The sequence below is a fragment of the Leptopilina heterotoma genome, unplaced genomic scaffold, assembly GCF_015476425.1.
Source record: "Leptopilina heterotoma isolate Lh14 unplaced genomic scaffold, ASM1547642v1 Lhet_142, whole genome shotgun sequence".
Classification (NCBI taxonomy): Eukaryota; Metazoa; Arthropoda; class Insecta; order Hymenoptera; family Figitidae; genus Leptopilina; species Leptopilina heterotoma.
In genome coordinates, this window is record NW_025110861.1 from 1,453,019 (window position 1) to 1,478,894 (window position 25,876).

Below are 25,876 nucleotides of genomic sequence, written 5' to 3' on the forward strand. Positions count from 1 at the left end.
ATAAATAAAATTTAATATTCCTTGCCCGCCATATTGGATCCGTTATTCTGAATTTTGGAAAACTAATATCAGATTTGTAATCAACGACCCTGAAAACTTTAGAATAAAGATTTTCAAGAGAATCCGACTGATTATTGAAAATTTCGTCCGCCATATTGGATTCGCCATTTTGAATTTCAGAAAACTAACATCACATTCGTATTCAAAGACCCGGAAAATCCCAGATTAAGCATTTTTAATACAGATTTATGAAAAAATGTTATATCGAACAATAAATTAAAAATTTTGTACAATTTTAATTTGTAATGATTTATAAATTACAAAAGTAATTTTTATATTTTTTTAATTTCTAAATTTAAATTTGGCTTCTTTGAACAAAATTGAAGTCAGGAACAGAGGTTAGTTTATACTAACCTTTTCCTACTTTATAAAATTAACCTCTACGAAGGGATTTTTGTTTTTTGAGATTTTTTTTAACAAATAAACAACAAAATGTAATATATTTTGAAAAAGGACTGTCCAACTTTGGGCATGTCCTGTTTTTAAATTTTAATATTTTAAATTAATTTAATGATTTTGAAAAACAGTACAAATGAATCCAAACCTTGATCTTTGATCAAACACGTGTTATTTTTTAGATTATAATGTCAAAATATATTTTTTTCAAAAAATTTTAAAAAATTTATATTTTTGTTAAAAGTTGGATTTGTTAACAGATTTGCACCTGAAAAGGGTACCAATGTTGGTGCCGAAATGTTGTGCCAGACATAGTCTAAAATATATAATTATTAAACACAATGAATTATATTAATTGTCCAGTGTAATCCTGATTTTTAATTTTCTTTTTGAAAATAATAATAAATTAAAAATTTTCATAAATTTTTGTGTTTTTAGGCGTTATTTTGAAAAATCAAAAGTTTATATTCAAAAGGTCGCTATATATATTTTAAAAGTTTAACAATCGAAAAACACTATGATTAAATATACTGTATCTTTTTTTAATTATTATATAAAAGTAAATTTTTTCTATATGATGCACTAAGAAAGATAAAGCAAGGAAAATAATTATGAAATGAATGAAATATAAGTGTTTTGTAATTTATAAAAATTAATATTGTTAATCAAATTATTTTTAATATACAATTTTTCCATAATTTTTTGTTTTTGTAGCAACAGATTTTAATAAAATTTATTTTAAATAAATTTATTTTAGTTATTTGTGAAAGATTATTTTCTTTTGTAATAAATAAAGCAGTAAAATATAGCTTTTGAAACTTTGAATTTTTATCTTTGAAATACGTGATTTTTTAGGCAAAAATGTTTTGCGATTATATTGAAATACCTAGAATAGCAATATTAACAAAAATTATAAATAAAAAGGATAAATATAAATATTTAGAATAAAAATGGATTTTTTAACAATATTTAAAACATTTTTCATTGACGAGTCAGGAAAAATGTCCTATTAAAAATGGGATACGCTACTTCTCATATCATTCTATTAAACTTTTAATTTTTCCGTCCAAGAGTATTTTTTTAAATTCCTATCACTCATGAGAAATTATTATTTTAGGTCAAATTAATGTTGTCTTACTTTTTAAGTCTTGTTATTTATTGAAAAATTTAATTTCAAAAAATAATATTCATTTGCAATAGGTATGTACTACTTTCAATTTTACAATGTTTACAATGTGTGCAATATTTTTTAAAGGATTTTCGTGATTGACTTGAGTATAAATATAGCTCGACTTTCATGACTTTTTCAAACAGTTTTCAATAGCTTTTACATACATTTTCTGTTATAGTTGATTCAATAACCATGAATATCACTCTTTATTCATTATTGTTATTTATGTGCTTCACAAATTTATTCTTTTGTAGTAAGTTACGTTTACTTCTTAATTAGAAATAATATTTAAAAATTTTGTTCATGATAAATTAGAATCTTTATACAATAAAAAAAAATGTTTTTAAAATTTATTGGATTCGTTTCAAACTTATCTCTCGGGGGTTTTTAAGGTGATTACTAATCGATGAATACTAATCTGCAGTCAGATTTTAAAAAATGGCGAATTTTTTTTAAAAATGGCGAATCCAATATGGCGGACGAAATTATTTGGAAATTGATAGATTTTGATAAAACTTGGTGTCTAGGACTTTTTGCGGTACAGTTCGAAGGCCCGACTGTATTCTCTTTTCTATTTATATTCAAATTAGCTACTGACTAGTTACTATCATGCTTTTTCAGATAATTTAGCAGTTGCCAGTCAATTATCATCTGAGAGTACAGACACCCCCGAAGTCGAAAGTAAAATTTCACTTTTTTATAATAATCAAATATATATTTCTGTAATTTTCTCACTGAATACGATATCGGTATGTACTAAAAACTGTCTAGCACGTTCGAATTTTGATAAAAAAGAAGGGGAGGGTAAAGTTCCCGTTTTTGTTGTGCGATAATCAGAGGTCTCACGTAACCTCAAAATTTCAGAAACCTCCCAACACCGTTAACCTTATGTGCTAGAAATTTCCGTGAGGTGGTTAAAATTTGGTATATTTCTTCCCTACTTTACATTATATTAGTTACAAAAAAATAAAGCGTTTTTCTCTTACATGATTTAACAGTTGGCAGTCTATTTGATATTATAGAAGTCCCCAAAGTTGAAGGTAAATATTAAATCCCTTTATAATAAGTGGCTAAAAATTTCTGAAGTGTGCCACTAATTTTTTAGTGGCTTTTTTTTAAACAAAGAGAGTTTTACATGTGATATCAATTATTTTATAGTATTTTCGTATAAAAATGTTATTTCAAAGTTGATGAATGACCTGCTTGACATTCATTATGTGCTTAATTCGCTCAGAGTGTTCTCATAAGTTCTTTAAGGAAATCTAATTTCCATGCATTCTAGAGATGGATCCAGGCATTCATTTCTATGGAATAATTACTGAAATCATTTTATATTATCTTTTAAAAAATGTAACATTTACTAATAAAAAGAAAATAAAGTTCAGTTTACCAAACAACAATTATGCGTTTATATTTTCAGATATTTTAGCTGTAGCCAGACAATTAATATTAGAGACAACAGTAATTCCTGAAACTGGGGGTAAACCAATTTAAGTAAACATTCAGGGTTTGACAAATTTCGTATAATTCATTCCTACCGATATTAAAATTAGTTACTAACATATATATCTTTCCCTTTTTCCAGATAATTCTGAATTGGCTAATGAATTATTATCATCTGTGACTGAAGTAATATCCAAAACTGAAGGCAAATTTTCCAATTTTTAAAACAATCAAATAATACATTCCTGTGGGCTCTGGGACATGGGATGTCTTTACGACGACCTTACTACATTCTTAGGACGTCTATATGCTCGAAAGTTATCTAATAGTCATCTTATGTCTAAAGGATGTCTCTAGGACATAAGAAGAATTTAGAACGTCCTTTCAACGAATATAGAGATCCTCACGATATCCTAATGACATATTGTAGACATCACATGTCCCTGTGCCTATACCCAGTAAGAAACGAAAAATTGAAAAGTATTAAAAAGATTCTATTCTTTTAAATGCCATTTCTGTCCAATACTTTTCTATCCAGTGAGAGCAATATAAATAGTAACGATATCAATCCTCTTGAATACCCAGTAAGAAAGCAAAGATTAAGAAGCATTAAAAAAATTCTATTCTTTTGAATACCATTTCTGCCCTATGCTTTTGAATTCCACGACAGTAGTATAATAATATAATACTAATATTGTTGACATATAGAATGTTCAATTACTTTCAAATAACTGCACTCATGAATTTATTTGCTATTTTAAAAAGGAATAATTATTAAATTATCAGTTAAGAGGGTTAAAAGTGTTTAAAGGTCTCTGAAATTTTTAGGTTATGATTTATTGTCTAACAGAATAACGGCCCTGACTCGTTTAAATGACGTTAAATTGGTAAACAATCAATTTTTCAGCAAGTTTTTCTTTGAACACAAACACTTTTTACAAAATCTGCCACTGTATGTATCTTATAAATTACAAAAATCCAGAAGATTGCTTGAATGCATGCAGAAACGCGGTTCCAATGAAAAATTAAAAAGTGATATAATGACAGGCTGTAATAATTTCGGATAGGATTGGAAAGCATTCAGAAAAAAATTTTGTCTTTGTTAAAAATTACAAAAAGAATTGAATAGCATTCATTTTTAGACGAAACATGGTCCTATCATGGTATAGAAAAGTATTGGACAGAAATGGCATTCAAAAGTATTGGATAATTTCTACTACACCATACAGAGTTTGAATTATTTCAATCCTTTTCAATTTTTCGTTTCTTACTGGGTACTTGGATATTACATAAAGACAACTCCCTCTGGATTTAAATTTTATTCTAAGATTTTTCGTTTGCAAATATAGTACGATTTACTCCTACTCACATTACAACTAGTTAACAAAATGTATCCTTGCTCTTTTTTACAGATAATATTAAAATAGCTAATGAATTGACATCTGTAATCCCGAAAATTGAAGGCAAATTTACCTTTTTTATAACAGTCAAATGCATATTACTTGAATAAGACTCTTTGTACTTGTACATTTTACGCTAAGTTTAAAAACTTTCAGGTTCTACTAACCCATCTAGTGAATCATCAAAATCGGAAGAAAGTGTTTGGAAACATTTGTTGGGTAATGTTTAAAACTTCTTTTATAATAGCATTAGCATTGTTCGGGTTCATTTCAATGCTAGTTGAGAGCCTAAAAAAAAATATACTAGAAACGAAACGAAAACGAGTATTATAAATAATTACTAAAGTTTTACGCTGTTATCTTTAAAGTATCAAATTGCAACGAATTGATACCAGAAATTTGGATCAAATAAAAAATTGAGCTACATTTTTGGTATCAACTTGATCCAATTAAGTATCAATTTGATACTTTCAAGAAAACTGTGTACCGTTTGACAGTTTAGTATAATTTATTCCTCCTTACATTAAAATTAGTTTTTATAATATATTCTTGACTTTTTGCAGATAATCTTGAAATTACTACTGAATTAACATCTGAGACTACAGCAATTCCCAAAACTGAAGGCAAAATTACCTTTTTTAAAACAGTCAAAAGCATATTACTTGAATACGACACTTTGTGCATTTACATTTTACGCTATGTTTAAAAACTTCTAGGTTCTGCTAACCCTTCTAGTGAATCATCAAGAAAGGAAGAAAGTATTTGGAAACAATTAATGGGTAAAGTTTAAGATTTTCTTATTATCATAGAATTAGTATTATTCAGGTTCAGTTCAAAGCTCGTTCAGATCCTAAAAACAGAAAATGTACGAGTATCAAAACGAGATTAGTACAACTATATCATTCAATTTCTTCGATTGTTGTTTTCCGTTGATACAAGTTTACTAGCTTACTTAAACATTGTGTATATTTTAAAGTACTTTTCTAAATTTTTTAAACCTTACATGCTTGAAATTAAATGTTAGTAATAACAAATTTAAAGAATATAATGAAGTAGTATTATGAATAATTACTAAAATTTTTCGGTTTGCATATTTAGATCAATTTATTCTTTTTTACATTAAAACTAGTTACTATGATATACCCTTTCTTTTATTACAGACAATCTTAAAATGGCTACTGAGTTAAAATCTGTGACTACAGTAATCCCCAAAACTGAAGGCAAATTTACATTTTACTGTCAAATGCATTGTACTTAAATGCGGCTCTTTGTCATTTTACATTTTATGCTATGTTTAAAAACTTTCAGGTTCTACTAACCCATCCAGTGAATCATCAAAATCGGAAGAAAGTGTTTGGAAACATTTGTTGGGTAATGTTTAAAACTTCTTTTATAATAGCATTAGCATTGTTCGGGTTCAGTTCAATGCTAGTTGAGAGCCTAAAAAAAGAAAATATACGAGAAACGAAACGAAAACGAGTATTATAAATAATTACTAAAGTTTTACGCTGTTAGCTTTAAAGTATCAAATTGCAACGAATTGATACCAGAAATTTGGATCAAATAAAAAATTGAGCTACATTTTTGGTATTGTAGTGATTTCTAAAGTTAAAATTATATTTGAAATAGAAAGCAAAGTTTTTTTTTTGTGTTTATTAAACGGCGCCGGATCGTCGCCAAAATGTTTATGCCGATAACGCATAACCAAAGCAATCTCAGTGGACAAAAGTGGTGTGATTCGATTTCGGAGAATGCACGTGGAACTTTTGAACACTGTATGCAAGAGTGAAATAAGAATATGAAAATTAAAAAAAGAGAACACGACTAGAGACTCATGGCCTGCGATGCAAAGAGACCATGAGTCAGTCGATGTTTCGGTAACCTAGAGTAAAGATCTTTTTTATGATTGATTAAACTTATATAATTCCTTTGTTCTTATGTCATATGTATAATTCCTTTTTCCAGTTTTACATAATAAACTTAAACTTCGAACTAAATTAATTATTTTGGAATTTGAATCCTACAAATTGGGGGCTCGTCCGGGATCTAGCCAAATTATTATTTTCTAGTTCGTTACCAGTTGGACAAGGACAAAGAGAGTTAGTTTGTGAAGTTGAAAAGTGTTCCCCTCGGTTTAAAAGTTTAAATATTTGCGCAAGATGTCTACTATTCTCAGTGATTTAGAAGCGAATCTGGACATTCTGTCTGAAGACGACTTAAGAAGTAAATTGGAAGAATTGAATCTTTCAGTTACAGGAAGTAAAGCAGCTCTGACTGAAAGGCTAAGACGGGCCTTGGTCGAGAAAAATCAAGAAGTTAACACAGATGTCATAGATGATGGAAAAGCCGAAGACTCAACGACTCAAACGATGGTTAAGAAGAATGTAGACACTAGAGGAAAAAATAAAAGTGGTACTTCAATCTCTGAAGAAGTTGAATCTATGACCTACATAGAATTAAAGAAGCGTTTACGTGAATTAGGGAAAAAGGCCTCCGGTAAGAAACAAGAATTACGCGAAAGATTAAAAGCAGCTATGAGAGAGACAGATGATGAAGACAGTGAAAAAACGGAAAGTGAAGACGAAAGTGTAGAAGATGATGACGACGAAAGTGAAGACGAAAGCGATGATGGAAGCCGAAACAAGAAGAAAGAAGAAAATACTAGAAAAAAGGACTACAAGACGAAAAAGAAGAAACCTAGTATCCCTTCAGCTGCATATGAGAGGGAATTTTATTCCACCAAGCAACCAACCTTGTCGTTTAAAGATGTTGAAGATGCTCTAGAGATATTCAGTGGAGACGGAGGTGAAAATATTCATCGTTGGTTAATTAATTTCGAGGAGACTGCAGAACTGTGCCAATGGACGGAAGCACAAAAAGTGATATATGCAAAAAGACTGCTTACAGGATCCGCGAAGCTTTTTGCCAATTTTGAATGTGCTGCAAAATCGTGGAAAATTTTGAGGAAATCTTTGGTGGCTGAATTCTCAACGACTGTTAACAGCAAACAAGTACATCAAAAGTTGACTGCTGTAAAGAAAAAAGGTGACGAATCATTTCAAGCTTACGTGTATCGCGTTTTGGAGATTGCAAGCCACAGTGATATTGAATTGGAAGCTAAAATTCAATATATTATAGATGGAATCCAAGATGAAGAGGCTAACAAATCTATTCTATATGGTGCAACGTCAATTAAAGAACTGCGTAAAAAATTGGCTCAATATGAAACCCAAAAGAGCAACTCCAAGAACAAGGCGATTACGAAACCTCAAACGAATGATAAAGGGAAAAAGCAGAATCCTACGGCTAAACATCCGGTACAAGGAAGGAATTGTTTCAACTGTGGAAGCAAAAATCACATGAGTAACGATTGTCCAGATAAGGAGAAAGGTCCTAAATGTTTTAATTGTGACAAATTTGGACATACTGCCCCAAAGTGTACAAGTGAAAAAAGACAGTTAAAAGCAAAAGAAGTAAAAGTTCGCGTTGATGCGGTAAAATCGAGTGACAAGAAGACCTACAAAGAAGTGTCAATACTAGGACAAAAAGTTTTAGCTGTCATTGATCCAGGAAGTGATTTACATCTAATTCGTTCCAGTTTTTATTTTAAACTTGGAACTCCAAAGTTGGAATCTGATGTAGTGACGTTTGAAGGTGTTGGTTCTGCGAAAAATCAGACTCTAGGACGTTTTAAGTCGAATATAATCATTGATGAAATTAACTTCTCATTCGTGTTTGATGTAGTGCCTGATCATTTTATTGCTCATGATGTGTTGATAGGAGGAGAACTTTCTGATTTCGCGGAAGTAAGAATTAAAAATAGAAATGCCTCTTTAACAAAAATTGATCCTGCTGAAAGAAAAGTGGAAACGAATGACAGTGGCTGGAATGAAGTGTTGAACATCAATGTCCTTGAAGAACCAGAAGAAGAATTCGAAGTTTCATTAGTTCACATTGAAGATGAAGAACTGAAAATTGAGTTACAGAAACTAATTGAAAACTACAACCCTGAAAAAATCAAGGACACTGGAATAAAGATGAAGATAATGTTGACCGATGAAATCCCCGTTTATCAACGCGCTCGTCGATTATCAGCTGAACAAAACCGCATGGCAAACGAAATTATTAAATCTTGGTTGGCTGCAAAAATTGTTCGACATAGTTCCTCTGATTATTCAAGTCCTATTGTGCTGACAATTAGAAAAAATGGTGACTGGAGACTGTGTGTTGATTATCGGTGGTTGAATAAAAAAATTATTAAAGACAGATATCCCCTCCCCTTGATTGAAGATCAGCTGGATAAATTACAAGACGCTGTAGTGTTCAGTACTCTAGATTTGAAGGATGGATTTCTGCAAGTGGAAGTTGAAGAACAAAGTGTTAAATATACATCTTTTATAGTGCCAGATGGACAATACGAATTTTTAAGAGTTCCCTTTGGAATGTGCAATTCACCTGCAGTGTTTCAAAGACATATAAGAGCAGTGTTTCGTCAATTAACTGCAGACGGTGATGTTCTCATTTACCTTGACGATTTAATTGTGCCTGCAAAAACGTATGAAGAAAATTTGCAAAAGTTGCAAAAAGTTTTAAAAGTTGCTGAAGAACATGGCCTGCTGATCAACTGGAAAAAGTGTACATTCTTGGTTAAAAGTGTTGATTATTTAGGCTATATCGTTGAAGCCGGACGTTATTATCCCTCAGAAAAAAAGACTTTAGCAGTGGCAAAATTTGCAAAACCAACAACAGTGAAGCAAGTTCAAAGTTTCCTTGGTCTCACAGGCTACTTTAGAAAATTTATCCCTCATTTTGCAACAATTGCTCGACCACTCAGTGATTTATTAAAAAAAGATGTGAAGTTTGTTTTCGGTTCCAAACAAGAAACAGCTTTCGAACAGCTGAAAGCAGCCTTAACAGAGAAACCAGTGTTACGCCTCTATCAAGTTGGAGCAGAAACTGAATTGCACTCTGATGCCTGTCTTGCAGGGCTAGGTGCAATTTTACTGCAAAAAGATGAGAACGATGGACTTTTTCATCCTGTTTACTACGCAAGCTGGAAAACGTCTCCAGCAGAAGAAAAATATACAAGTTTTGAATTGGAAATGTTGGTGGTGATCAAAGCCTTGAAGAAGTTTCGTGTTCACCTGCTCGGAATAAAGTTCAAGATTGTGACAGACTGCAAAGCATTTGCTTTAACTGTCAAAAAGAAAGATACCTGTTTAAGAGTTGCTCATTGGGTCCTGTTAATGGAACAATTTCAATACACGATTGAACATCGCCCTGGAACATCAATGCGTCACGTTGATGCATTAAGCCGAAATCCTGTAAGTGTTTTGTGTTTACGTAGTGATTCAGATACGTTGACGAGAAAAATATTCAAGGCTCAAGAAGAAGACGAAGAGATAAGAAAAATTGTCGCCGCTACGCGTAAAGGTGAAAAAGAAGAATTTAAGTTGATTGCTGATGGTGTATTATATCGTGAAAGTGATGGAAGAGAACAATTAGTGGTTCCAAAATCGATGCAACATGATGTGATCAAACAAGCCCATGAAAGAGGACATTTCGGACTGAAGAAGACGGAATATCTTCTACAACAGGAATTTTGGTTTCCCAAGATGAAAGAAAAAATTCAAAAAGTGATTTCGAATTGTGTCAAGTGTCTGTTGGCCGAAAAGAAAAAAGGAAAAGGAGAAGGATTTTTAAACGCTATTTGGAAAGGTGATAAGCCGCTAGATACTTATCACGTGGACCACCTTGGTCCTATGCCTTCGACAAAAAAGTGCTACAATCATATATTTGCTGTTGTTGATGCATTCACCAAATTCATATGGTTGTATGCAACAAAGTCAACAACTGCTGATGAAGTTATTAATCGACTCAAGAATCAAGCAACTGTCTTTGGCAATCCACGAAGAATAATTTCAGACAGAGGATCATCATTCACCTCTAAAATTTTCGAAGAATATTGCAAAGAAGAAGATATCGAGCATGTCTTGATAACAACAGGAGTACCTCGTGGTAACGGCCAGGTCGAGAGAATGAACAGGTGTATAATTCCAATATTATCCAAGATGTCAATGTCAAATCCAATGGAATGGCATAAGTATGTTGATAAAGTGCAGCAGCATTTAAATTCATCATTCAACCGCAGCATCAACAGAAGTCCTTTTGAATTGATGGTTGGAATCAACATGAAATTGAAAGAAGACCTAAAATTAAAAGAATTGATCCAAGCAGAAATAGTGGAAAATTTCGAAAGTCAACGAAGTGCCGCTCGAGATGAAGCCAGAACGAGTTTGCTGAAAATCCAGGAAGAAAATCGCAGAACTTATAATCGGAAGAGAAAGGAAGCAAGAGGATATAAATTGAACGACTTAGTTGCTATTCAAAGAACGCAATTTGGTGGTGGTCTCAAGCTGTATCCAAAATTTTTGGGTCCCTACAAGGTCACGAGAGTTATGAGAAATCATCGGTATCAAGTCGAAAAAGTCGGTCTACATGAAGGCCCAAACCAAACGAGCACAGCAGCTGATTACATGAAGCCTTGGCCCATGAGGAATGACCTTGAGTTCCAGACGGACGACGAGGAGGAACTAGGTGATGGTGACGATGAATGCATCGAGGACGATGCATAATTGCAGAATGGCCGAGTGTAGTGATTTCTAAAGTTAAAATTATATTTGAAATAGAAAGCAAAGTTTTTTTTTTTGTGTTTATTAAACGGCGCCGGATCGTCGCCAAAATGTTTATGCCGATAACGCATAACCAAAGCAATCTCAGTGGACAAAAGTGGTGTGATTCGATTTCGGAGAATGCACGTGGAACTTTTGAACACTGTATGCAAGAGTGAAATAAGAATATGAAAATTAAAAAAAGAGAACACGACTAGAGACTCATGGCCTGCGATGCAAAGAGACCATGAGTCAGTCGATGTTTCGGTAACCTAGAGTAAAGATCTTTTTTATGATTGATTAAACTTATATAATTCCTTTGTTCTTATGTCATATGTATAATTCCTTTTTCCAGTTTTACATAATAAACTTAAACTTCGAACTAAATTAATTATTTTGGAATTTGAATCCTACAGTATCAACTTGATCCAATTAAGTATCAATTTGATACTTTCAAGAAAACTGTGTACCGTTTGACAGTTTAGTATAATTTATTCCTCCTTACATTAAAATTAGTTTTTATAATATATTCTTGACTTTTTGCAGATAATCTTGAAATGACTACTGAATTAACATCTGAGACTACAGCAATTTCCAAAACTAAAGGCAAAATTACCTTTTTTAAAACAGTCAAAAGCAATATTACTTGAATACGACTCTTTGTGCATTTACATTTTACGCTATGTTTAAAAACTTCTAGGTTCTGCTAACCCTTCTAGTGAATCATCAATAAAGGAAGAAAGTATTTGGAAACAATTAATGGGTAAAGTTTAAGATTTTCTTATTATCATAGAATTAGTATTATTCAGGTTCAGTTCAAAGCTCGTTTAGATCCTAAAAACAGAAAATGTACGAGTATCGAAACGAGATTAGTACAACTAAATCATTCAATTTCTTGGACTGTTGTTTTCCGTTGATACAAGTTTACTAGCTTACTTAAACATTGTGTATATTTTAAAGTACTTTTCTAAATTTTTTAAACCTTACATGCTTGAAATTAAATGTTAGTAATAACAAATTTAAAGAATATAATGAAATAGTATTATGAATAATTACTAAAATTTTATGGTTCGCAAATTCAGTACAATTTATTCTTTTTCACATTAAAATTAGTTACCATTGTATACCCTTGCTTTTATTACAGATAATCTTAAAATGGCTAATGAAATAAAATTATTGACTGTACCCACATAGCACAATCATTTTCTGCAAATTTGCGGCAAGTCTTCAAAGCCAAATTCGAAAACTTTCCTGGCAAATTTGCAGCAAACTTGCGGTAAATACCAAAATGTCCGTTTGGTGGCAAGTTTGCAAAGCAAATTTGCAGAAAATTTGCATGGCAAAGTAAATGTTAAATGCATGCGCAGTAGTTTTCTATGACATCTAGAGCTGCGCACTACATTTATGTCCCCTTCCCTGTTAGGGAAGACAACGTTTATTAAAATACATATACATTTTGAATACAAAAAGATTTTTCTTGAAATTTTTAGGTTTTTTGAAAGTTTGCTGCAAATTTTCCTCAAGTTTGCTACAAAATTATCTGCAAGTTTGCCACGCAAGTTTTCTGCAAATTTGCTCTGCAAACTTGCCACCAAACGGACATTTTGGTATTTACCGCAAGTTTGCTGCAAATTTGCCAGGCAAATTTTCAAATTTGGCTTTGAAAACTTGCCGCAAATTTGCAGAAAATTATTGTGCTATGTGGGTAGCTATCCCGAAAACTGAAGGCAAATTTACATTTTTTATAACAGTCAAATGCATGTTACTTAAATACGGCTTTTTGTCATTTATCATTTTACATTTTACGCTATGTTTAAAAACTTCTAGGTTCTGCTAACCCTTCTAGTGAATCATCAAAATCGGAAGAAAGTATTTGGAAACATTTGTTGGGTAATGTTTACAACTTTTTTTATAATAGCATTAGCATTATTCGGGTTCACTTCAATGCTAGTTGAGAGCCTAAAAAAAGAAAATATACGAGAAACGAAACGAAAAAACGAGTATTGTAAATAATTACTAAAGTTTTATACCGTTTGACAGTTTAGTACATTTTATTCCTCCTTTACATTAAAATTAGTTTTTATAATATATTCTTGACTTTTTGCAGATAATCTTGAAATGACTACTAAGTTAAAATCTGTGACTACAGTAATCCCCAAAACTGAAGGCAAATTTACATTTTACAGTCAAATGCATGTTACTTAAATACGTCTCTTTGTGCTTTTACATTTTATGCTAAGTTTAACAACTTTCAGGTACTACTATCCCTTCTAGTGAATCATCAAAAGAGAATGAAAATTTTTCAAAACCTGTATTGGGTAAGGTTAAAGAATTTCTTATTTTAATAGAATTAGTATTATTCAGGATCAGTTTAAAGCTACTTGAGAGCTTAAAAGCATAATATATATGGGCAAGCAAATGAGATTATGAAGGAGTTTACATCGTAAGCCTTAAATATAAGCCTCCGCGAGCATAAACGGATATGCCTCCATGAGGATATACTTGCGTCTGCGCAAAGTGTTTGCCTACAGCTGTGTTGTGAAAGAGTTTGCCTTGACCACGTGTTCGCGCAGGCGCAAATATATGCTCCTGGAGGTATATCCGTTTATGCGCGCGGAGGCTTATATTTAAGGCTTACGGTGTAAACTCCTTCTAATTGTGTTAATCAGAACTATATAATTCAAATTCTTTGATTATTGTTTTCCGTTGACACAAGTTTACTAGCTTACTTTGAACATTGTGTATATTCTAAAATTCTTTTCTAAATTTTTAAACCATACATGTTCAAAAAAGAAATATTGGTAATAACAAATTTAAAGAATATTATGATCATTATTAGTAATTATTATTATTATGATTATTATTAGTAATTATTATTCATAATACTATGTCGACATAGTATTATGAATAATAATTACTAAAATTTTACGGTTCGAAAATTCAGAACAATTTATTCTTTTTCACATTAAAATTAGTTACTATTGTATACCCTTGCTTTTATTACAGATAATCTTAAAATGGCTAATGAAATAAAATTATTGACTGCAGCTATCCCGAAAACTGAAGGCAAATTTACATTTTACTGTCAAATGCATGTTACTTAAATACGGCTCTTTGTGATTTTACATTTTATGCTTTGTTTAAAAACTTCCAGATTCTACTAACATTTCTAGTGAATCAACAAAACACGATAAAAGATATTGGAAACGTTTTTTAGGTAAAGATAAAGAATTTCTTATTATAATAGAATTAGTATTATTCGAAATCAGTTCAAAGCTGGTTGAGAGCTTAAAGCAAGAATATATGGGCAAGCAAATGAGATTAATTGTGTTGATCAGAGTTATATCATTCAAATTCTTAGATTATTGCTCTCCGTTGACACAAGTTTACTAGCTTACTCAAATATTGTGTATATTTTAAAATTCTTTTTAAAATTTTTATTCAATTTCTTGGAACATTGCTTTTGGTTGTCAAAAATTTACCAGCTTACTTAAACATTGTGTTATTCTTAGAGTTCTTTTCTAAATGTTTTATTCCTTACACGTTCAAGAAAGATATGTTGGTATAAAAAATAGAATATAAAAAAAAGTTTTGTAAATAATTACAAAAATTTTACCGTTTGCAAATTTAGTACAATTTATTCATACTCATATTAAAATTAGTTACTAAAATATACTCTTGCCTTTATTACAGATAATCTTAAAGTGGTTAAAGAATTAACATCAGTGACTACAGATATCCCGAAAGCTGAAGGCAAATTTACCTTTTTCAATAACAGTCAAATTCACATTACTTGAATACAACTCTTTGTTCTTTTACATTTTACGATAAATTTAAAAACTTTCAGGTTCTACTAACGTTCCTAGTGAGTCATCAAAACATGATGAAAGTTTTTGGAAAAATATTTTGGGTAAAGTTAAAGACTTTTTTATTATAATAGAATTAGTATTATTCGGGTTCAGTTCAATGCTAGTTGAGAGCCTAAAAACAGAAAATATATAATTAAGAAAAGGAGGTTAATACAATCTCGACTGCCACTAAAAAGGATTTGCCCACCCTACGGCAAATAACATAACAAAAAGTTATTTATTTAAATTTCTAATAAAGAAAAAATATGGTGAAAGTGATTTAGTTTTAGATAAATCAATGTAATTTTTAATATCTTACAAGATAGTTATAATTTAGTTTAATAGTTAAAGAAAAGTTTTCAAACAAAAAAGTTGAGAAAATTTCACTTTTCACAATTTTTGGTTTTTAAAATACCAATAATTTCGAAATTTATGATCGAAGTAGGTTCAAAAACAGGTAAATCGAAGAGTTTTTTCATGCTCTACAAGTTGGAAACGATATTTTTAAAGTTACTTTTACACTTTTCAACAAAATTTTCAAAAAGTCATATTTTCCAAAATTTTAGATTTTTAAAAGTTTTATATCTCCGGTTAATATAGACGAAAAATGTTCAATTATGGCTCAAAAGAATATAATGAAATAGTATTATGAATAATTACTAAAATTTAACGGTTTGCATATTTACAATTAGTACAATTTATTCTTTTTACATTAAAATTAGTAACTATAATATACCCTTGCTTTTATTTCAGATCATCTTAAAATGACTAATAAATTAACACCATTGACTAGAGTTATCCCCAAAACTAAAGGTAAATTAAAATTTTTTTTTTGAAACTGTCAAATGCATGTTACTTGAATACGTCTCTTTGTGCTTTTACATTTTATGCTAAGTTTAAAAACTTTCAGGTTCTACTATGGTTCCTAGTAAATCATCAAAACACATGATGAAAGTTTTTGGAAACATTCGTTGGGTAATGTTTAAAACTTTTCTTATAATAGCATTAGCATTATTCGGGTTCAGTTCAATGCTTTCTTAGATTTATGCTTTTAGTTGACACAAGTTTACTATATAGCTTATTTAAACATTGTGTATATCTTAAAGTTCTTTTCTAAATTTTTTAATTCTTACATGTTCAAAAAAGATATTGGTAATAAGAAATTTGAAGAATATAATGAAATAGTATTATGAATAATTACATAAGTTTTACCGTTTCCAAATTTAGTTCAATTTATTCATACTTAGTTTAAAATTAGTTACTAAAATTAACATCTTTCAGGATCTACTAAAATTTTAAGTAAACCACCACAAGATAATCATGGGTAAAGTTTAAGACTTTCTTATTATAATAGATTTAGTATTAATCAGGTTCAGTTCATTGCTAGTTGAGAGCCTATAAACATAGAAAATATGTTGGTAATACGGAATTTACAGAATATAATAAAGTAGTTTTATATATCAGTCCCACGTGAAACGATTCTATGGAAACCGCCCCATGGCGGCACTGATTTTATATATTTCTATGTATGTTCACGTGTAGATTTCAACAAACATACAACCAAAAATTATTAGAGTTTATTTGTAAAAGTTTTACCGCTTGTCAAATTTAGTACAATTTATTCCTTCTCACATTAAAATTAGTTACTAATAAATATCCTTCTCTTTTTACAGATCTGTAATAATGGGCTAATTTGTTACCATCTGGGCCTACAGTAGTCCCCATACTTGGAGAGGCAAATTTTCAATTTTTTTCTAACAGTGAAATGCTTAGTACTTGCATATGACTTTTTGCGGTTTTACATTTTATGCTAACTTAAAAAACTTTCAATTTTGAGCAACATTTCTTGTGATTATTCAAAAAAATAATTGTTTGTAATGTTTGTTTTAATAAATGTAATAAATGTAATAAATTTATATAGGAAGTAAAATTCCCTTACAAATTTTGTTGATACATATATGAAGTAGTACAGTTTTACCAAAATTTTATGATCTTCCGAAGATCCTCAAAAAAGATGTTCCTTGCCGTCCAATTGTTTCACTAATAAATAGCCCAACACATTTTCTGGCTAAAGTTTTATACAATGAATTAACATACAATATTAAACCCCCTAATTCGCATATTAATAAAAATCCGAGCGAGGACAATGACGCTAGATATAATTAAGCATAATTTGTAGACGCCGTGATGAATGATAAGCGTCTTGTAGAACTGAAAAAATATTTCTCTGCCATTTTCCATTCGGTGTATCGGCAAGATTAAAGAAAGTGAAATTCGTATATTTTTCAACCGCTTCGTAAGCCGTGTAGAATTTTCTATAAATTCTTGGCTTATTCTGACGTTTTGAAACACCCAAATTTTGAAGACTTCTAGAAGTGTAGGGATTAACGTGTGGATAAAATTCAATGTTTCTCAGTTGAATTTTTGTACTCGGTGAATAATATACACTTAATTGTACATCATAACCTGTATTGTCTGAAAATCCCGCCAATCCACTGGCGCCTTGTTTCCCTTCTGCACCTTCATTACCATAAACTATAATATCATCAGGTGGTAATTCTTCTCGACAAGATGGACAAAGACCGGATGTGCATATCATGGCAACACCTCCTGCTTGACCAGCCAATCCACCAGGACCCGCTTTACCACCACGTCCACCAATTTCCGGCATTCCACCGACAATAACCTCTGATATTCCCTTTCCCAAATAGGTCTCATTAGCCAGAGATTCAACATCCTCATGTAGAATTGTATCAAAACCGTGGACAAATCCATTTCGTTCTATTTTTTGCGGATCGAGATCGAAGGTTGTGCCGTCAGTGCCTTTCTCACCATCGCCGCCATTTTGTCCCATTCCGCCATTTCCACCATTGACGTAAATTCGAAGTTTCGAATCTGTGTCTACTGGTTTATTTAGAGCGCCAACGCCGCCTATTGGTTCATTTGGAGAGTCTATTGGTTTACCTAATCCGTACGGACATACGAAATATTCGATATATTCGTCAGTGTTGTAATAACAGAGAGGATATGTTATTGTGTCTGAGTTATTAATTACTTGGCCATCGGCAGTTTGCCAATTGTATTCATCGCCTATACCGTAGAAATAACCACCATGACCACCTGGGAATCCTTCCTTACCGTCTGCACCGTGAATTGAGTTTGGAACCTTTCTCGGTGATACATGTGATTCTCCATTTAGACCATTAAGAATTATCTTTCGATTCAGACCAATTATCCATCGTGGAGCAGCAACAACGAGCGTCAAATCTAAACCTTTTGAATTAAAATCCTCATCGAATATTACGCTCTCAGTTGCTATTAATTCAATAACCAATGTACGACCCTGACAAAATTCCTTTTTCGGTATGTTACTAAATTTCACATTTCTACCTGCGATTGTTAATCTACTCATGAAATAACCTCTCTTTATGCTTTCATGTATCTCTTCTTGGTTACGAAACAAAAGTGTACATGTGTATTCTAGTGGTTTTGTAATGTTTGGCGATTCATTGAAATTTGTTTCTTCCCGCTTTAGTCGCTTCTGAAAAAAGAAAAAACATCTTTAGTTGTAGATTGTGACTTTGTAAAATTTACTATTTTACAATTCACAAAGTTTTAAACAATAATTATTTGATGTTCTTATAAAATTCAAAATTTTATTTATTCGCCCAACCTTTGTTGCAATAGTGGCCTTAAATCTTTTTGAATTCACAACATTAATATCTTGTTTATAAATGGTTTTGTAATGTGTTACGTATGACTTCGTAACATTTTTATATTTTTAGTAAAAAAACATTTTCTAACTAAATGAACTCAATAAGGCATTATTAGTGTCAATGAGATAAAGACATTTTTTAAATTTAAGTTAAAATTTTCTTAACAATCCTTAACAGGCTAAATTCTTGAAATTTTTTTTAATTAAAAAAAATTATTTACTGTTCCTAAACTATTGCTAGAAGAATATTCCAATTAATATCTGGATCTCATCAAAATTAAAGTAATTCACAATTCATAAAAAGTAACCACAGCCGATAATCATCAGAATATGAAAAATTATTTTTTGTGCGAACTTTATCTTCTGTTTACTAACAATTGTTAATCAAAAAATTTTTTACTGGTCCCAAACTATTTGTTGCTAGAACAATTCCAATTATTATCTGCGGGTTATCAAAATTAATTTAATTCACAATTCATAAAAAGTAACCAAAGCCGATAATAATCAGCAGAAGATGAAATATTATTTCTTGAGCGAACTCCAATTTAGAAATAAAAACTAAATTGTAGTTTAAAAAAAGTTCTCAGTGAAAATAACCCCTATTCCCAATTTAGAAATTTAAACCTTATTGTAGTTTTAAAAGATGAACAACTATATTGGTTTCTTGTTGTAAAAGGGTCTACTTTATAGGTTTTTTGGTGACTGTTTCTTACGTATATATGTAATCCCTCTTTAAATTCTATTAAAGAAAAAAAAATTTGGTCAAAAATTGTTCGAGTTATAAATTTTTTTTGACTTTTTCACATTTTTCGGTTTTTTGATAAAGCGAGTGGAAACGCTGGCTATTAAAAGTTTATAAAAAAAATTTGCAATGGTCACCATTTGAAGAGCAGTAATTCCTCCTTAATTTCTGACATTGAAAAAAAATTTGGTCGAAAATTGTTCGAGTTATGAATTTTTTTCGTACTTTTTCAAATTTTTCTTGTTTTTGATTCGGGCGGGTGAGAGCGCTGGTTATTTAATTTTTCTTTTTGAAAATCGTAATAGTCACATTTTGGAGAGCAATACTTTCTCTTTAATTTCTGACAAAGAAAAAAAAATTGGTCAAAAATTGTTCCACTTATGAATTTTTTTTTGAATTTTCACATTTTTCAGTTTTCTGATACGGGCGGATGGGAACGCAGGCTATTAAAAATTTATAAAAAAATTTCGAATGATCACAATTTGAAGAGCATTAATCCGTCTTTAATTTCTGCCCAAGAAAAAATATTTGATTCGAAATATTGGGTTTCGAAAAAAGTCAAAAAAAAATCAAAACCCGCGGTTCGACAGGACCGCGGGTATACAAATGTACAGAAATAAATAAATAACACAAATAATAATTTTCTACCAATTTTTTTTCCTTTATCAGAAATTAAAGAAGGATTATTGCATTTTAAAATTTGACCGTTGTGAATTTTTTAAATTAATTTTTAATAGCCAGTGTTCCCACCCGCCCGTATCAAAAAACCGAAAAATGTGAAAAAGTAAAAAAAAAACCATAATTGGAACAATTTTTGACCAATTTTTTTTTCTTTGTCAGAAATTAGAGAGGAATTACTGCTCTTCAAATGGTGACTATTGCAAATTTTTTTTATAAACTTTAAATAGCCAGCGTTTCCACCCGCTTTATCAAAAAACCGAAAAATGTGAAAAAGTCAAAAAAAATTCATAACTCAAACAATTTTCGACCAAATTTTTTTTTTCTTTCTCTGTAATTAAAAAGGGATTATTTCTTTTCAAATTGTGACCATTGCGAATGTTTTTAATAAACTTTTAATATCCAGTGTTCCTATCCGCCCGTATCAGAAAACTGAAAAATGTGAAAATTCAAAAAAAATTCAAATCTCGATAAAATTCAAATCCGAGCTAATCTAGCAAAACTGAAATAGGTTTTTGCTAATTTCGATAAGTATACTTTCAGAAACTGAAGTCAAAACTTAGTGCACATTTTATGTGTTGCACTGTGTAATATTAGAATTAGATAATATTAGAATATACTTACCAATTTGTTTAGAAGTACATTCTGATTGTACGAAAAGCAATAGGAAATTAACAGTAAGAATAAAATTACAATTGGATAATTTATATTCATATTTCTGATAGTTTTTAAAATCGTAAATTCTGTTTAATTTTAAAAAAAGAAAAAAAAAGGTTTGAAAAAAATTTAAATATCCAATTTTAATAAACTTTATGTAATTTAATAATATTAATATAAAATATTAATATAGTAAATAAATATAATTATAAAAATGATTTTATTTCATTTTACTTAACAATTTGACTAATAATAACTAAAAGTTACAAAAATAAATTCAGAGTAACTGAAACTTTTTATAAAATGTTAGACTGTTTTCGTAAAAAATATAAAAAATAACGTATTTTCATCTATTATATATATATATCAAATGCCCTTTATATAAAATTTTTTTTAACATAAACCAATTGAATCAATAATATTCAATTGGTTTATGTTAAACAAAAGTGATGAATATTGATATTTCGAAAAAGGAAATTTATTTTTAACACAATGGGTTTATGATAATTAATATGTATTCAAGTTGATCAATATTTCTTTAAATGTTTCTTCAAAAAACTTTAATGTTCCTAATTCTTGAGTAATCAAAATTTTTTTACTTTTAAATATCATTATATATGCTGCATGAAGAAAATTTGTTTTCCTAAAAAAGGAATTTAAATAAATAAAAAATTATAGATTAGATTTTATATACCACCAGCAAATGTTACACGTGCCAGCGCGCGGAATTTCAATTTATTATTATTATGAAAATGACAAAATGTCATTACTATTTTCAAATACAAATTTTTGAATATTTTCATAATTAGAATTTGAAAAATTCAAAAGGGAAGAATTGTTAAAGAAACTCCATTATTTTAACGAAAATTCAAAGATTTTTTATTTTAATTTTCTTTTATTATTATGCTATTAATTTTTACTTCTTTTGTAAAATGACTTTTTTATACTTTAGTTAAGGTTACATATACCTTTTGAACTGCAAAAAAAAGTGATTTTTATAATTATTTTTAGATAAACGTTCATAAACGTTCATAAACGTTTCTGAAAATAGGCATTATAAATGAGTCACAATAATAGAAATGTTTATTTCAGTCGCTTTAATTAATCAGAGTCTTTATTATGCCACTCCTATATACAAATATACATTAAAGGTATTATAGTGAAAAAATTTGAATGCAAACTTTATTGCAACAACACGCATTCAGTGATTGCACTCTAAATTTGAATCAGTGATATTTCATTGATTCTCAGTTAAATTTCACTGATTAAATTAATAAAAAGTCGTTTATTGGTGATAGGTGATAAATTACTTATTAAAACAATAAGTAATTATTCAATTAGGATCAGTAAATTGTTAATTAAATACATTTAAATTAATTATTAAAAATAATTAGCTTTAGTAACTTCCTAAATTTTTTCCTCAAGAATCTGAATCCATGTGTTAATGGTCATTATTCCAATATTAAATCATGATGCTTAAAATTAGTCAAACTTATAATTTTCCTAAATGTAAAATTGGACTTTTACATTTAAAGATACATATTTTTTAAACGCTATAACACTGTTTTGTAATAAAACGCTTAAATACGTTTATCTTCGGTTTATATTTAATTTTCAATGCATTTTATATATTCTCAAATTATTTCTGAAATTTATGAGGTTCCTTATAAAAGTTAAAATAATGCTTGCAAATGGTATGGATTATTTAAAAAGATTTCCCAATAAAATGTAAAAATGAAACTTGTTTTGTTGAGAAGTTTGTTGGTAAAAATCCTATATTATTAATCTAAAATTTTTGTTTTAAATTATTTAAATTAATTTATTAAATTATAATATATTTTATCTAAATTGTCTAAATCTAAATGTCTATTCTATAATTAATATTATTAGAATTATTTTTAGTGTAGAACATTCTTAAGTTTTACGTTTTCTTAAACGGATTCCAGTGTTTACAGTTTACATGTTATCAAACTCGAAGAAACGTTTATATTTAAATGTATGATTTCTTAATGCATTTTGATTTTTCAAAATAGCATTATTTACAGTCTTTATTTCTGATAGTTAATTTTTAGATTATATTTTTTAAAAATATTTCATAAGCCTTTGATGAAAGATTTAAATTTGAGGAACAGTGGATACGTTAAATTAGTAAATTTTTTTGTCGACAAATTCTTAGAAAACTTTTAACACATATTCTTTACGACTGTAGAAATAGTGCCTATAATAACTTTATTATTTTTGGTTTTAACTATTTATTTGCCAAAAAAAATCGTGAGTATGAACAATTCCTTTTTGAAAAAATTTCAATTTTGTGAATTTTAAGAAAAATAAAAAACGTATGAAATGCGCTTTAGCTTTTAAATCCCTTGACAAATTTAAGTTATCTATTTATCAGTGATGATTGTTTCACAATAACAAGATTTTTTTTCCTAATATTTTTCATCAGCTACAGCTCTGTTAAATAGTGACTAGATAATTACAATTTTAAATCATGGTGGTAATATAAATAAAAATTTTTATTCCTACCAGTCCAATAATTGGTTTACGATACCAATTTTTGATAAAAATATTATTATCATTCACTTCTAAAGATAGATTTAAATAATTAATTTTATTGTCATTTGATACTTCTAATGTGAATTTTTATTTTTTAATTGGCTCTCTAAAATTCAAAAGGATTATTTTACCATAGGGGATCAATTTATAGACCTTTTCCCTACTTTACAAATTTAAAATTTTGTAGGTATATTTTGACAGATTTTTGTAAAATTTTTAGAAAAACAAAAATGGGGAATTCATTTCATATCATTTGTTCAAGTGTACTGATTGGTGATATAGAATAACAAAGCTTGTAGGTTAAGTTGTGAATAAATTACAAAATTGTGTCATTTTATTCTTTTGAATATTTTAAAACTAAATATAGTGTTCGGATTGAGAAATATTGGTTTTTCTACATTTTATATTAAAATTAAAACTATTAAGGAAAAATTGTTTTTTTTATTTAAAATATATGGTTTAATATTTTTTTATTACATAAAACAGGGGTACTTTTTATAAACTTCAAATCTTAGGGGATAGAGCAAAAGAATTTGGACTTTTCTGTTCTTTGGACCATCCTAGTATACACGTTATTGACTACGAATGAATTAATGCTGTAAATAAGCTATTGTTAATTAATCGTAAGATTTGAAAATTAGAGAAATGTATTATAAAAATTTATTCGGATATTTTATTTCATTAGAAATATCGTATATTTTGAATATTTTGCTAATTTGTAGTAAATATTGCCTAAATACTCTAATTCTCGTTCATTTTTAATAGGATAGAAAATTTCCTATGACTACTTCTATATTTTTCCTTCATTTACTGGAAATAAGTTTTGATTTCTATTTTGATTTATTAAAGTACATTGACACTATCACCCGCTCTGAGCCAGTAGTTTCGGAGAGAAAGAATAAAACCTATTTTTGGTTGGACTTTTATTTCTGATAAAAATGTTTAATTTAAAAATTTATTATTTTTAATATTATATTATATATTTATCTGCGAAGTTATTTCCGATTACATTATGAAACTTACCGGAGTTGTAGATTACAGTTGCAGCTTCTTTTGCGAGAAAAAAAATTCGAAAAATATAAAATAACATTCTTGAGCGGACTTGAAGCATGAAAATCGAATAAATATAACTAAAGTTATAGCATTTATAAAAATATATGTCTTTAAATTGAAAAGTCCATTATTTTCACCATTTTTGAAGTTTTCTAAAAAAATACTTGCTTTTAATTTTTGTAACTATTAGTTTACAGTTAAATTCCATTCTTGGTCGGATTGATGTGAACTTCACAATCTCAGATTCATAAACAGACATCAATAACGCTTGAGAAAGCAGTTTCAATCAAATAATTCTCACAAACACTTAAAAATCTTGTTTTTATGTAAATTTCGAAATTTATCAGCATTTTACAATCCCTGGTATTTCAGTTACGTAACTTTTACAGATTCACCGCAGTAATTATAAGAGTTATTCTTATATTAGAATGTCAGTTGAACCATCCCAATTGCACTGATACAAATTTAGAGTGTAAAAAATTGGTTTTATTTTTAAAGAAAGATTTTCCATTTTTCTCGATTTGTTTCTCCAATATTATTTTTAGGGACATTTTTTTCATGAACATTGGAAACTTTTACTGATATGTCTTGAAAATTCGGTCATTGGAAGTTGTATAATTAGCTTCAAGATTGATGAAAAATTTTATAAATTTTTAAAATATATTAAACATTATTTTACAATAATATATGGGTTAAAATTTCTCAAAAATATGAACAACGGTTAAGGATATTTAAAATTTTTTAAAAACCACCAAAATCTTATTAATAAATAAAAGATATTCGAATGTTAAATACTTTTATTGAAAACTAAGAATTTTAGAGAATTTTTCCGCCTACGAATATCGTTTCACTAAATTTTTTGCTAGTTTTCAAAAATTTTATAAAATCCTAGCCAGTATTTCTATTTTTAAAAAATGTAAACCCAAATTTGACTGTAATTCAAATAACAGATTATTTGAACTCAATTTTTAATGTAATTTTTTCGATTTCTTGTAATAAAAAATGTTTTGCGGAAAGTTTAAATGACGATAGACGAACGGAATTTCTTATTAATATATAAAATCTAAAAAAGATGATGTAAAATATTTCTCTGGTCGTCATTTATGTGGCAATATTTACGCAGAAATTTTGAGTCATGTACCTAATTTTTTAAGACAGGGCCATATAGTAATGTGATATATTTTTATTGAGGAGGGATTGGTATGTATATAAATATATCAAGTTATACGCCACGTTTTAAAAGACTACTTTTTTTCTCCGTTTTATATTCTTTACAAGTTTCTTGAGCGAAAAAATATTTCTATATATATTTATATATTGATGCTTATACAGGCGAATCTGTTAATAATGAAACTGTTAATGATGAAATTTCTTCTCTCGTGGACCCATTTCATACAGAAACATCTACATTGTCGACTTTTTACATTATAATTTATAATAGTGAATCTTAAGCACCTTCCTTATTAACAAGTTCGTCTGTATTAAG

At 29.2% G+C, this 25,876-nt stretch overlaps 1 protein-coding gene across 7 annotated transcripts; it reads left to right on the forward strand.

The window, feature by feature from the left end:
- The first annotated feature begins 1,740 nt into the window (after window positions 1–1,740).
- Window positions 1,741–16,905, forward strand: LOC122498128. 7 transcript variants are annotated; one of them, XM_043605720.1, is made up of 24 exons: window positions 1,742–1,880; window positions 2,249–2,308; window positions 2,626–2,667; window positions 3,048–3,107; window positions 3,213–3,275; window positions 4,483–4,533; window positions 4,627–4,689; window positions 5,034–5,093; window positions 5,187–5,249; window positions 5,631–5,690; window positions 5,779–5,841; window positions 11,688–11,747; window positions 11,842–11,904; window positions 12,969–13,031; window positions 13,249–13,308; window positions 13,397–13,459; window positions 14,148–14,207; window positions 14,296–14,358; window positions 14,835–14,894; window positions 14,989–15,051; window positions 15,743–15,802; window positions 15,900–15,964; window positions 16,271–16,313; window positions 16,663–16,905. In XM_043605720.1, exons 1-23 carry the CDS (start codon window positions 1,820–1,822, stop codon window positions 16,286–16,288), a joined length of 1,344 nt encoding a protein of 447 aa, XP_043461655.1. In that variant the 5' UTR covers window positions 1,742–1,819; the 3' UTR covers window positions 16,289–16,313; window positions 16,663–16,905. The 7 variants fall into 7 exon arrangements, with proteins under 7 accessions (XP_043461658.1, XP_043461660.1, XP_043461659.1 ...); XM_043605723.1 differs by lacking the exons at window positions 5,187–5,249; window positions 5,631–5,690 and having other exon boundaries at window positions 1,741–1,880; XM_043605722.1 differs by lacking the exons at window positions 5,779–5,841; window positions 11,688–11,747.
- Window positions 16,906–25,876: the final 8,971 nt, after the last annotated feature.

Excerpts from the sequence above, each read along its gene's own strand:
- LOC122498128 (XM_043605720.1), top strand. The coding sequence starts at position 1,820 with ATGAATATCACTCTTTATTCATTATTGTTATTTATGTGCTTCACAAAT. Across the intron at positions 2,668-3,047 it reads AGAAGTCCCCAAAGTTGAAG|ATATTTTAGCTGTAGCCAGA; the intron begins GTAAATATTAAA and ends TTATATTTTCAG. Across the intron at positions 14,359-14,834 it reads ATATTGGAAACGTTTTTTAG|ATAATCTTAAAGTGGTTAAA; the intron begins GTAAAGATAAAG and ends CCTTTATTACAG.